Here is a 14,399-nt window from a genome sequence, read left to right on the forward strand (position 1 = left end):
GTATGCCTGCAATTACTGTCAGGGTGTGATATGGTTTTGGAGCAGTCCTGCGATGATTAATTCTTTTTTTCTTTAAGTCTTTTTAACCACAAGAAGTGTCGTTCCATATCAAGTCAAAGGATTTTATTTTAAATCCAGAGATTTTCCTTGAACAATAGGAGTTTGGTATATTTTGCAACTTTCCAAGGACAGGATGAGACTGACAGTTTCAATGTTGGTTTGTGTTTTATCTATGTCGTAAGACATTGGCCTGGATGGCAGTGGATGAAGAGATTAGGATGATTAATGCACATCACTGTCACAACTGTGCACCAAATGGATTATTTCCAAAGAGCTCAAATAGACAGAGGAAGGCTGAAGCTCTGAAAATGTCTTCTTGGCATCACTCTACTGCTGTGTGGCTTGTATATTAGGTCAACAAAGCATAAGTGGATTCGGTGAAACAGCTTGCATAACACAGATTATTAAACAGAGGAGAAATATTAACCTTTGAGGAGTAAAACATCACTGTGCTGCCATTAGAAAAAGGTGATGTCCCCACAGATGACACATCTCACACATTGTTACTGAAAGATTGCAGAGCAGAGGAAAAGATTAAATGCATGGTCCTTATCTTGGGGACCTTTTCAGCAAAGCGAGCTATCACTCAGTATCAAATGACATGAAGCTAATGAGCAAAAGACGCTACAAAGAGCAGTGGGTAGCCCAGCTCTCCTTTACCTCCCACAGAGGTGCCGAGTGAAAGAAGGTGCGACTGCTTTACAAACCTTTATCCGCACCTAATTTGTGTGCGTGAGAAATCACGCGCAAAACCTGACGCCCCTGAAGGCTGCAAAGTCACTGCCAAAACATCTTGCTCCTCTCACCGTGAATGTGATAATGAATCCGGCACCTTTGCTTGTTCTAAAGTAGTCACACTGGTCTGGGAGAACAATTCATTTCAATAAAAACATAAATTATTCTTTTTGACAGAATTTTGATTAAAAAGGTTATTTGCGCAAAAAAAGCCAATATATGACAGAATGACAAATCGGCTAAGAGAAAGGATCTCACTCTTAACGTTATTTGCTCTCAAAGTGTATTATATCTCCAAAACTCCAGTTTCAGAGACACTCCAAGCAATGGAATGTAATCCAGATTGGCAGGCACAGTAACACTATCTGCGAGCGAAAATTGCACTAATGCCTTTATGTGAGTGTCTAAAAATTGTACTAAAACGTGTCAAATTACTTTGTAGCTCATACCTTACTAACACGTGCTGACAGCCTGAAACGCAGGCCTTTTTAATTTTAGTTTTGGAACAGAAGTTATCATATGTTTTGCTAGCACTTGTGGGTAAACTGTGTTTCTGGACGTGCAGTCATCCATAAATGTGTTATTACTAGTACATATTAATTATTCAATTCAATTTTATATAGTGTCAAATCACAATAGTTGCCTCGAGATGCTTTGTATTTGCAAAGGTAAAAACCCTACGATAACACAGACGGCTCCTTTTTAGCAAGCACTTGGTGAAACCAGAACCAGGCTCATATATTCCCAAAGCATGGATGACGGTTAGTTCAGTGATGGTCACTAGGAAAACACTCAAATTCCCGGATAGGCTATGTAACGAAGGGCATCTGGCGTAAAAAATTGGCCAAATCAAATGCATCTGCTGTGGCGACCCCTTGTGGATAAGTGAATAGCTAACAGATTTTGTGGTTAGCACTATTGCCTCACAGCAAGATGGTTCTTGGTTCTAACCCTGAGTGGGGTGTTCTGTGTGGGCAGCCCAAAGACATTGGTGTTAGGTGAAATAGCGATTTTAAACTGGCTGTGGACATGAGGTAGATAAAATGTTTTAAAACATATAGTACAAATATGGTCTCTATTACTAGAAAATTGCTCTATTAATGGCAGTCCATTCTTTTTACTTAGATTACTTTGAAGTGAAAATCTGATTGGCCCGAGGACCATAGTGCAGCTTTTTGAGTACATTCTTCTCCACTGTAGTGGAACAAAAACAATTTGCTAAATAATGGACTAATCAATTGACCAAAAAATAAATAAATCAAAAATCAAAACAGATTAGCTTGTTTTGGCAAATCTGTGGGATGCACAATCGAATTGGAATCCGGGGAGTTGATTTGATTTGATTTGATATACCTTTATTAGTCCCACAAGGGGAAATGGGTCTAAGCCATTGCCTTGGGGCCATTTTCCAAGCCAATACAGAGCAGCTTTGTGGTTTGGTGTGTGTCTGGGGGAGCTTGAACTACAATGTTTACATTGGTGGTACGTGTCAAGGTCTCCCAGCAAAATCTTCCATGTTAAAAAGACTTATCACACATTAACTGTTGTGGCAAATGAGTTTGTAAATGATACAAGTCTACTGGAGCAGACTTGTATTGTTTACACATACATACAACTTTCTCACATAATGTCTAGAAAGGTTCAAGGTTATAGTGCATGTGTGAAAATGGCTGATGTCTACCCTTAAAAGCTTTGCTAATGTTCCAAGAGGCCACTAGGAGATATCAACAAGTCCCCTAATGGGCAAGTTCATGTTTATTCCTACTGGCGTTCTCTAGGTAGCGAAAAAAGACACTTGTATCTCCCATTTTCTCATTCCTTGCCTCAACAGTCTTTTGTTTGCCCAGTTAATCAGTTTCTCTGCAGTTCTTCTCTAGCCTTTCCCTCTTAATCATTTACACCTTCCTCTTCCTCCTCCATCATTCTTTCACTGCTCTTCTCTCTTCCCGTCACACTCTAATCTCCTGGTCTGAAAGGTGTTTCCTGAGGAGGGCAAGTGGGAAGACAGGCAGGAATGATGGATCGCTCTATAGATACTTCGCTTTGTCTCTCTCTGGGGTAGGGAAAGGGTGGTGATGGGTAAGGGGATAATCATGGTTTGGATACGTCTGACAGTGTGAATGTAAGGTATGAGCTTTTCCTTAGCAGGATTTAGGTTCTGCAGAACCTTTAGAGGAACCTACGGGCACCACCTGTAGTAATCTCTAAATGTTCAGGTAGCTTCTGGGTGAGGGTTGTATTGCTTGATGTTGGTGACTGCTAAGACAGGTAATTTTTCTATAAACCAGCAACTGCAATAAGTTTATTTTCCACTTGCTGTTTTTGGCTAGGCACAACAATGTAGAGCTTAAGACTAAACAAAGTCCAGGTCTCATTATGTACTATATAAAGAAAAAGACATCCAACCCAAATATGCAATAGTGGTCTGCAGTGACTCGCAATAACGTAGTGTAAACAATACTTGCATTTCTAGCTGATGAGTTCTTCAACTGACCCAGTTAACAGAAGCAACAGACCAATTCTCCTGCAAGCCAAATTTTTGGATCATTACACTCAGCCGTGACTTGATATCAGCCAAATATTTATGGCGTCATTTATTTTGTTCTGAAATGACCCAAATTTTGTGTCAGGATGTTGTTTGCCAGAAAAAGCGACAAAAACACAATCGAACCAGGGTCTTCCTGGCTCAGAAACTGGTCCTTGATGGGCGACTGGCATGTAAGTATAGAATCAGGGCAGGACACTGTGTTACTCCAGCTGATTGAAATTTATCTATCTTCCTGTCATTTTTGATCACGTCACAAGTGAAACCACAACTAAAAATCTCCTTTTCTTTAGTTCCACCAAAAAAACCCTCCATGCAGGCAATCAGTTACTATACACATTTAATACGTTTAATTAAAAACTGTCTCCAGTCCTCATTCAGGTGATTGGTGTTTCGATGTCTGAGTGACAGACCAGTGTGCCCTGTGTTCTCCACATTCAGTGATTTAGGATATGTCCAGGTGCTGGTTTTGGTTACAAAACACTGGCACATAAAGAGGAGACAGCTAAGACAGATAAGCAGGGAGAAGAAGCTGTTCAACAGCTGCCAGCCTGGTTGGGTAACACTCCAGAGGACCCCCTGAGAGGAGCACAGCTTGGGGTAACGTCTGCACTGCAGTCAGGGAGGAAGACTTCAAACACAAGGCTTGTACAACCTCTGGCCCTCTGCAGCTCCCTCTCCTGCTGTTCCCCTGAGCTCCACGGGGGATCTCTGAAGACCATGCCAGCAGTTATCCTACTATCTTCCACTATACTTCGTTACTTTCAGCTTTTTTCTCCTAACTTAAACACAGTAAACATGGGTTTATAATAGTGATTACCAGCCCTTAAATGCAACCAAGAAACTATCCACTAGCACTGTAGTAAGTGTTGTATTCACTGCCTTAAAAGGCAACTTCCTTTTTAAATATATACATTTTAAAAATATAAATCAAAGTAGAGGTTTCAGGCATCTGCAGTGGTCATGCTGTAGCCTATTCCATACTCACTTGGGTCAAACATGAATCCAAGCCTTTTCAACACATTTCATGTAAACAAAGACAGGAATGTGTGTAACATTTAGAGTCCCTAAACGGGCTCCTTATAGCTCTGCCCTTTCATCCTTTGTTCCAATATCATTGCTCTGCCAGAGCACGATCAGATTCCCAGTCAATTTTACCAGAACTGTTACATTTTCTGTGGTATAAACGAACAAAAATGGTCAAGAGAGCAAGAAAACAGTGTTTACCTACTGTAACCCTGGCGTGGAATGAATTGGGAATAAAAGCACTGGCTCAGCAAATAATGAACCACTTATGCAAAACTTTGCATCACAGCTTCATGATAAATTGTTAAGGAATACCTGGAAAAACTGGTACAACTTAATAACCAAACAAATCCAGAAAAAAGTGGCCCTCATTACCTGAAAGAATGTCTGCAACACATTTTAATCCTAACAGATTATAGTCAATGTGTCACATCAAAGCAGCCAAAAAGTGCCTTTGCTGCAGGAAACCCAAACAGTCACAGCTGACAATCTGGGAGACAGGGCTCCTGGGACCTAGGGTGGCTCAGCTGAGGACATTACTGCACGCAAAGCAATCCCACACACAACCAAATGCACATAGACACACACAAGAGTCTGGTGGCAGACAACAGTCACCCTGTCATCTTCGATTGCAGGCCACTCATGTTGGACCAGCGACACCTTACACTCAGACCAGAGGGCCTCGGCCCCCCTGGCGTCCCACTGCCGCCACAGAGGGACTGCCAGAAGAGTTAGTTCAGCTCTGAAGAACAAACACAGGAATCAGCCTGTCCAGAAAGCATGTAGTCCTATCAAAAATATGTCTAAATACAGTATGTTACGGAGCCTGTTATTTGTTTTTGGAAGTGAGATAAAAGCTGTTTGAATGTGAATTTAACCAAGCAAATCTAATTTAACTAAAATGAATTAATACAGTATAAAACCACAACACAACAACAGTCTCCTCACAGTGCTTTTTTGATCATGTAAAGACTATAGAACAATAAAGAGAAACCCCAACAATCCAATGACCCCCTGTGAGCAAGCACTTGGCAACAGTAGGAAGGAAAAACTCCCTTTTAACAGGAAGCAACCTTTTTCAGAAACAGGCTCACGAAGGGGCACCTATCTCCTACAACTAGCTGGGAGTGAGAAAGGACAAAAGACACACTAAGGAAGAGAGAGGGATTAAAATTACCTAATGATTAAATGCAGAGTGGTGAACAAACACAGAGAGTGAAAAGAGGTGAGAGAAGAAGAAACAGTGCATCATGGGAAGCCCCCAGCAGCCTAGGCTATTACAGAGTAACTAAGGGAGGGTTCAGGATCACCTGATACACCTGATCTTAATAACATGTTAATTTATCCTTGCTTTTATGTGACTTAGAAAACAGGGTTATGGTACTTTTAAAAGAATACATTATATCTGATTTCTCAGCTCATGTGTGCCTAAGCTGTTCCTCCATATTAAATAAAGGAATCTATCATTAAACCCTAATCACTAATCTTCCTTTTATTTAACACCTCATTTATGGACATGCGCTTGTTCAAAAACCTAAGTAAAGCCTGAAATGCCAGAACCATGCAAACACAAATAGAAAATGAGTACTATGGGGTTTTTTCAACTCTATTTTGTGTTTGCAAACTCCTTCATAACTGTACTCTGTATCATGCATATCTTTCCTTTAACATCATGGGCAGAGAAGTATGGAGAGGATTTCCTCTGGCTGTGGATCTTTATCAGTTACTCTGGCCTAGTAGACGTAAACCTCCACCAGAGTGCGGATAACACTGCAGGAAATTCCCAGCGAGATCATAAATTGAGTCACCGCATGTCACTGTGGTAATTTTGTGTGTGCAGCAACAGAGAGAGGCTCCAGGAAAAGTTTTTTATCAGGTCTTAGCGCTGAGATTCCCAGTTCCATCTCATCAGATTTACAATCTTTAAATGTACATATTAAATTGTGAGATGAGAGTGCCTGTGAGTGGGTGCTGAGGCATTTGGCCTAGGGGACACATAGCTCACTCACTCACTTAGTAATTGGCAAATCAATCTGAATTTATGAAAGCGCATGCCTAAAATGAACTAGGAGACCTTTTACAATAACTTATAAGTAAGTCAGGTGCAGCCACTAAGTCACATGCACGTTTACAGGAACTGACTAATTGGCTCTTTCAGCTTTTCTGCTTCAATTGTAACAGGGCTTCAACAAGAAACACATGTGACGTCATAATTTTGCTTTAACTAACATTTAAATAATTTGACGTCATTGATGTAAGCATGGAACTGTGAGTCCATAAAAACAGGATGACTGAGGGAACAAATATAGTTGTTGTGTTGCTGATTGTTGCATTGCCTTACTGTTTTTTTTTAAGTGCTGTCTCAGCATTGAGTCTTGCCTAGTAGTACTTCAGGGGCGCTCAGAGCTACTTATCCTGGAATTTATACTTTTTCCCACCACGGAAACAGCCCATAAAGAGGTCATACAGGGATAGCTTCCATGGTTGGAACATGTAAAAAAGGAGCATGACACCCTAATATGACCTGCTAGTTCCTGTGATGGAAAATGGTCTATGGTAAAGCCATCCAAATGTGTGATGCCTTCAGAATTGTTAAAGTGTTGTGGACTGAAGGGCTGCTGGGGGTAACCCCTTATTGTTAGGTGCTCCCTTTGTGGTCATACTCTTCACTGTACTGAGAAGAGGAAAAGAAAGGCTTTCTCTAACAGTCGGTCATGCCCCAGTGCTCCTGGCAACAACAGGTCCCAGGGACGCAGACCTGCCTGGCCTATATTGGCTTGGCTCTCAGTTAGCGGTGGCGACACTATCCCCCTGTCAGCTGGCCCAATCGGGGCCGACCAGGCCCTTTATTAAAGCTTTGAAGACTGCTGAACAAAGAGGCGTCCTATGTTTAGATGATAGATTGTAAGCAACTGGTTTTCTGCTTGGGCAACACAAGACAAAGAACCTCCTTCTGAATGCAGTGAGTATGCGAAAGCGAGTGAGCGAGAAAACTAGAGAGGGAGGGAGGGAGAGAGAATGACAGGGTCTGCCATAAGTTTAATCAGATTTGTGGATGAGGATTATTTTTGATGGATAGAAAAACTAAAGCTGTCGGGACGAAATGCAGTGAGTGAATATTAACACGGGTGGGTCTAACACCCTGGTGATTAATAATAAAAGCAGAGATTCTCTGTTAATTAGAGGATGAGACCTGTCAAAGTCTCACAATACGTCCTATATAGTACACCATATACAGCATACGGTACACTTGACTGCACCAGGAAAGGAAGCCCATCTGATAACATAGTGGGACAGTTGCAGTTTATTTTTTATTATTATTGCAAAAAATAATAGAAAATCAAGATTAGCTAATGATATTTACAGTTTAATATGTACTCAACTTCTTGATCCGATTTTTGGATGGATAAAGTCTTTGATTTAACTGTCAAATGTCTTTAATAAGATACTTGATTATTACAAGTATCTGTTTATAATATTTGATATGTTATCTTTCACAAGCATGACTATCAGTATTAGATTCAACTGGAAAAACCAACTTGATTGTACTGATTCTGTAGCACTGCTAACCAGCGAACTAACTATAAAATATCATTATTTCATTTCTTGCTATTTCATATTTCTGTGAAATGTTTTTACAATTGTCAAATTAATTCTTACATTGGAAAAAAACTTTTTTTTTTTTTTTGGTCAGGTCACTGTAACCATTACCAATGACCACCAGATTTAAAAATCAGTTTGTCCATGAGTCCAAGTACACATTTTTGCCAGATGTAGTGTCATTTGTAATGAACACTCTGCAGGTGTCTTAGATATCCCCTTCACAAGGGGTAGACTTGAGATCACAGTGACCTTGGACTTTGACCACCAAAATCTATTCAGCCCTGACTTTAGTCCAAGTGACCATCTGAGCCAAATGTGACTAAAATACATCAAGGCCATCCAAGAGATATCATGTTCACCAGATTTGGATGGACAGGCAACCAAAAGCATAAACGCTCGGGCCACGGCGGTCACTGTTATGGAGCCATAAAAATCCAATTTAATTGCCATGAAGGATCATTGATTACAGTCCACAGGAAGATTTGGTCAACTCAGAGCGCTTTATAAATATATAAACGTAGGAAGAAATATATTTCAGTTTTTTTAAAGTGGATATATCTATAGTCAATGTACTTCTTAAAATGTGTTATGGTAGGAAACCCCCCAGTTTGACAAAGTAAACACAAGGATCAGCACAGAAGCGTCATACTGCTGTGGATGCATCAAAATACATTTTAAGCAACTTAAAAAAGACTCAGTCGGGTGATGGGGGTATGTGGCGGGGTGTGCTCTGTAGCACTGCTGCAGGGAGGCTGACACACCAGAGCTGCATCAGCTCATCACGCCTCCCGTGCATTAAAATCTGTGCTGTGTCCTGACTGTGTTGTTGTTGTTGTTGTTGTTGTTGGTGTGTATGTTCGGCTGCGAGCCGAAAAGCTGCAGCCATGTGTTTGTAACAGCAACCGGTTAATAAAAGAAGTATGCTAGAGAGCATGAAAACATGGCAGGGTCTGTTATGGATTTGTTACATCATGTTATCAGTCTCCTCAAAGCGACTGGACTTCTTTGACTGACATGACTTTCTCTGCAGAACACTGAAGCTGGTAGTCAATGGCCTTGATTGTTAGTTTGTTTGAAACACGGAGTTTGACTTTGATGTTTTAACACATTACACTGGACCCTTAAAAAAGTCATAAAGTAATTGACTCCAGAGGTAAACTGCTAACTTGTGCTTTAATAAAGCATGGATGTTGTGGGTTTTTTGTTTAGTGTACTTTACATTCAGTTCATTGATAACCACAAAAACAAAACAAACAAAAAAATGGGCATATTTTTTAAAAACATCCTCACTTTACTGTTATTGTATACAACTTTTACACAATACTGAATGCATCTAAGCAGACTCACCTGGTCATGGCTGGCTTGGAGGGTGCTCCCAGTGCCGTGGAAAGTCATTTGCACAGGGGAGAGAGTCAGATAGGTCACAAAATCCTTACCACTCTGCGCATCGCTGTACTGCACCTGGACAGAGGCAGGCAGATAAAGTGAGTTACCTCAGATAATGCAGGAAAAAAGAAATCAACGCAGAAAACACAAGGGAACTGAAGCATCTCAAGCTTTTAGTGGGATACAATATTTTTTGAAGTGGTTGGCTTGAGAGTAAATCTTCCATGTCTAATAGCCACCAAGGAGCATTTGTGGGCAATTATCCCACACCGTACAGAGATGGCATTAGGGGAGAATGAATGCAAGAGTGTGTATATGCAGTTGGCAGGGAAGCATCAGAGGGGTTAGTGATCACATCACTGGTGACCCCTCATCACTGAAAGGTTAACTCTGCAGGCATTCCTAAATGGTGTGCAATCAGGACTGTTATGACATGATGCTCCTCTGGGACAGCCTGCCCCTGATATCCAAGGGCTTTTGGTAATACTGCCTGCTTGTCTGCCCTACTTCTTACTAGCTCTCACTCTGTGCATGTATCTGTATTTGCATTGGTTCATCTGCGTACTAGCCTGCCCTACTTCGGTCCAAGACAGCTGCAGGCATCTGAATAAAAAGTAGGTTTCTCAATAACTGTGAGGTAACCGAAAGGAGTAAAATATCTGACTGATGCAGAAAGACAACAGGACAGAAGGAACAAGACAGTGACTTCACATTTGAGTGAGAAAAAGGGTAAAAAAAACAAGTATTCAGGTATGGAAGATTATCACTGTAACACAGCTTCAAGCTTCTGCAGTACAAAAGGGCACAAGCTTCAAACTCTCATCATATATAAGCCTAATCACACACAATCTTATGCATCACTTACATTACAGCATGTATTCTAGCAAATATTTTGATATCAGTAACTGCAAAATCTCTAAACAACAAGTGTGCAGTGAGCTTCGTCATATTTTAGTTGTCTGAGTAGAATCATTTCATGCCAATTAACAGAAAATGTGTGTTATAAGCACAAACCTGTGTGTGCTCCTCTGTGCACCAACTATCCGACTGGATTAAAGTTTCATCTTATCTAGACCTTAATTCAGTGGTTGTACAAGCTGAACGTGTGTGTGTGTGTGTGTGTGAGAGGGTATGCACACCAAAGTGGCTGTATACGATCTGTGACTGAAAGCTTCCAGAACGAGATGTGTGCCTTTCCCTCCCAGTGAGTTACGATCAGCCAGCCAGACACACTGAAGTCTGCCTAAAGACACAGACCCATCGTGACACACACACACTCACATACCCACACACCCATCATAATATATACTCACACAGAGATATGAATATGCGCACACAAAGATATGTTTGTGTGCGCTCGTCATGTTACATCCAAAACATGCACACACTTGTGGGAAAATTCATGCAAACCTGCTGATGAAGAGATGGGGCCACGGTGATAAACTGTGGAAAGCTATTTTAAATGTGTATGAATCATTAATGCAGTAAAGTGAGCCACAGAAAAAAGCATTCCCTGACAAGTTATTCTCCAATAAATTGTCTAGACTTCAACATTAAAGAGAGGAAAAGACAGAAAGGAGGGGTGAAAAAAAGAGGTACTTTTTGGGGTAAGAAAAAAAAGGTTTTGCAACAGTAATCCTATGGCACAAAGTTTGCAAATGAGCTAAAAATACTCATATTCTTGAGCAATAACCATGTGTGACTAAGTTTAGACTACACAGTTATACTTCAGCGTCTGAACACAGAGACACATACAAATCTTTGTATGTGTTTAACTGCCCCGTATGCTGGTGCGTTTAGGCAGGATGGAGGCCTGTGTTTAGGAACCTGTGATGTATGGTGTAATCACGCTGTCTGATCAGCGGGTACTCTGCACGGTTCGTCTGTCATAAGCTGTCAGGACTCCAGCTGAGGGTGAGGCCCTTAATGGTGCTGGAGGAAACAGGCGTTCTTTTAAAGTTGTTCACTGGAAGGAGATATACACTTATATGCATATCAGATTTCTTATAATTCACAACTTCTGCCATTGTCTGCGAGGGTACACGTGTGTATTTTTAGCTAATAGTGAGTACAAATTACAAAGTCAGTATGCTGACTTTGAACGGGCAGAGATCAGGAGCTCTCATACACAGAGTAAGGTAAGTGGCAGCTCTGTTGCCTTTGGTCATGACAAAATTATTAACTACAGGGAGTGCAGAATTATTAGGCAAATGAGTATTTTGTCCACATCATCCTCTTCATGCATGTTGTCTTACTCCAAGCTGTATAGGCTCGAAAGCCTACTACCAATTAAGCATATTAGGTGATGTGCAACTCTGTAATGAGAAGGGGTGTGGTCTAATGACATCAACACCCTATATCAGGTGTGCATAATTATTAGGCAACGTCCTTTCCTTTGGCAAAATGGGTCAAAAGAAGGACTTGACAGGCTCAGAAAAGTCAAAAATAGTGAGATATCTTGCAGAGGGATGCAGCAGTCTCAAAATTGCAAAGCTTCTGAAGCGTGATCATCGAACAATCAAGCGTTTCATTCAAAATAGTCAACAGGGTCGCAAGAAGCGTGTGGAAAAACCAAGGCGCAAAATAACTGCCCATGAACTGAGAAAAGTCAAGCGTGCAGCTGCCAAGATGCCACTTGCCACCAGTTTGGCCATATTTCAGAGCTGCAACATCACTGGAGTGCCCAAAAGCACAAGGTGTGCAATACTCAGAGACATGGCCAAGGTAAGAAAGACTGAAAGACGACCACCACTGAACAAGACACACAAGCTGAAACGTCAAGACTGGGCCAAGAAATATCTCAAGACTGGTTTTTCTAAGGTTTTATGGACTGATGAAATGAGAGTGAGTCTTGATGGGCCAGATGGATGGGCCCGTGGCTGGATTGGTAAAGGGCAGAGAGCTCCAGTCCGACTCAGATGCCAGCAAGGTGGAGGTGGAGTACTGGTTTGGGCTGGTATCATCAAAGATGAGCTTGTGGGGCCTTTTCGGGTTGAGGATGGAGTCAAGCTCAACTCCCAGTCCTACTGCCAGTTTCTGGAAGACACCTTCTTCAAGCAGTGGTACAGGAAGAAGTCTGCATCCTTCAAGAAAAACATGATTTTCATGCAGGACAATGCTCCATCACACGCTCCATGCTCCAAGTACTCCACAGCGTGGCTGGCAAGAAAGGGTATAAAAGAAGAAAAACTAATGACATGGCCTCCTTGTTCACCTGATCTGAACCCCATTGAGAACCTGTGGTCCATCATCAAATGTGAGATTTACAAGGAGGGAAAACAGTACACCTCTCTGAACAGTGTCTGGGAGGCTGTGGTTGCTGCTGCACGCAATGTTGATGGTGAACAGATCAAAACACTGACAGAATCCATGGATGGCAGGCTTTTGAGTGTCCTTGCAAAGAAAGGTGGCTATATTGGTCGCTGATTTGGTTTTGTTTTGTTTTTGAATGTCAGAAATGTATATTTGTGAATGTGGAGATGTTATATTGGTTTCACTGGTAAAAATAAATAATTGAAATGGGTATATATTTGTTTTTTGTTAAGTTGCCTAATAATTATGCACAGTAATAGTCACCTGCACACACAGATATCCCCCTAAAATAGCTAAAACTAAAAACAAACTAAAAACTACTTCCAAAAACATTCAGCTTTGATATTAATGGGTTTTTTGGGTTCATTGAGAACATGGTTGTTGTTCAATAATAAAATTATTCCTCAAAAATACAACTTGCCTAATAATTCTGCACTACCTGTATAAACTTGTTTTCATCCATCCATCCACTGCTTATCTGAGTCTGAGTCGGCAGTGTAAGCAGACACCCAGACCTCCTTTGTCCTGGCCAATTTGTCCAGATCTTCAGGGGGACACCAAGATATTCTTAAAATAGCCAAAAGATGGAATCTTTCCACTGTGTCTTGGATCTGCCTCAGGAGAGGGCATTCCTGAAACACCTCACCCAGGAAGTATCCTAGTCAGATCTCCAGACCACCTCAACTGCCTACTTTCATTGTGGAGGAGTAGTGGCTCTGCTCCAAGTCCCTCTGGAGTTATGGAGCTCCTCATCCTATTTCAAAGGCTGATTCCAGATACTCTCTGATGGAACGTTCTAATGACGCTTGCATCAGAAATCTCATTGTTTTGGTCACTTTGGTCATGGCCAGGGGTGAGAATAGCAACGTAGATCAGTCGATCATGGATCAATCAGCCCTTGTTCGTTTTCTCTTCATAGTGGTGTTTTGAATCGCTTTTCATCTGGTCCTACCCAGGACCAATTTGCCTTGAGACACAATACTGGGGCAAACTCCCACCAACAAAGTAGCTCCTGGGATCTCTACGGCACCAGGTAAAGGTGTTGATTCCATCTATTTTGTGAACAACTTATCCAACTACAGGGCTGTATTCATTATTTGTCATTACCATTTAGCTGCAAAACTATGTAAGGAGTAGGGTTTCTTTCTGACCTCCCCCTGAGATTTCCTACACTTAAATATCTTAACAACTACTGGATCATATCCAAAGTATCCTAATGAATTTGGCTATCCCCTAGCACAGCTCTTGGTCGATTATGCTTTGTTTTCTTTGGGGTATATGTTACAGTCCCCCCTCTGAGATCTGGAGCTGGAAACACTTCCTCTTTAAGCCTGTAATGCCCCTGACACGCTGTATGATACTGGATCATAAAAGTACACATGACGTAGTCAAGCTAACAGCAAAATTGCAGCTAAAATAGCAAAGTTGGCAAGTCACCAAACATCAACAGGAGGGTTTTCTTTCTTGGTGGCTTTTTGATAAAAGTGCCTGATTATGAGTATTTACCAGAGACTGTGACCTAGAGGAAGGACAGAAATTTTCGTGATCTCCCAGCATCAAAGAACATAATGGCATCATCTGATTTATGATGATTTGTTGGAAACTAAAATAAATGAGCATCTTAAAAACAAAGGTCTATTCTACCATCCAGGCCGTCTGTTTTGAGTGCATGTTTGCATGCATCTGTGAGCGCATGCATTCTAAACAGGCCAAACTAATCATCCCAGGTCCC

The 14,399-nt window shown here is 41.3% G+C and overlaps 1 protein-coding gene across 2 annotated transcripts in view; it reads right to left on the minus strand.

Annotated features, from left to right (window-relative positions):
- stau2 (staufen double-stranded RNA binding protein 2) overlaps positions 1–14,399 on the minus strand; it is a 106,077-nt gene that overhangs the window by 22,756 nt on the left and 68,922 nt on the right. For both annotated transcript variants that reach the window (XM_085287284.1, XM_085287285.1), the window contains exon 13: positions 9,317–9,430. In XM_085287284.1, coding sequence (XP_085143410.1) covers positions 9,317–9,430 — 114 coding nt within the window. The remainder of the gene's footprint in view (positions 1–9,316; positions 9,431–14,399) is intronic.

The sequence above is a fragment of the Mchenga conophoros genome, linkage group LG9 (genome assembly GCF_057382185.1).
Source record: "Mchenga conophoros isolate Kocher_MC1m ecotype Shallow Benthic linkage group LG9, M_conophoros_male_GT1.1, whole genome shotgun sequence".
Taxonomy (NCBI): Eukaryota; Metazoa; Chordata; class Actinopteri; order Cichliformes; family Cichlidae; genus Mchenga; species Mchenga conophoros.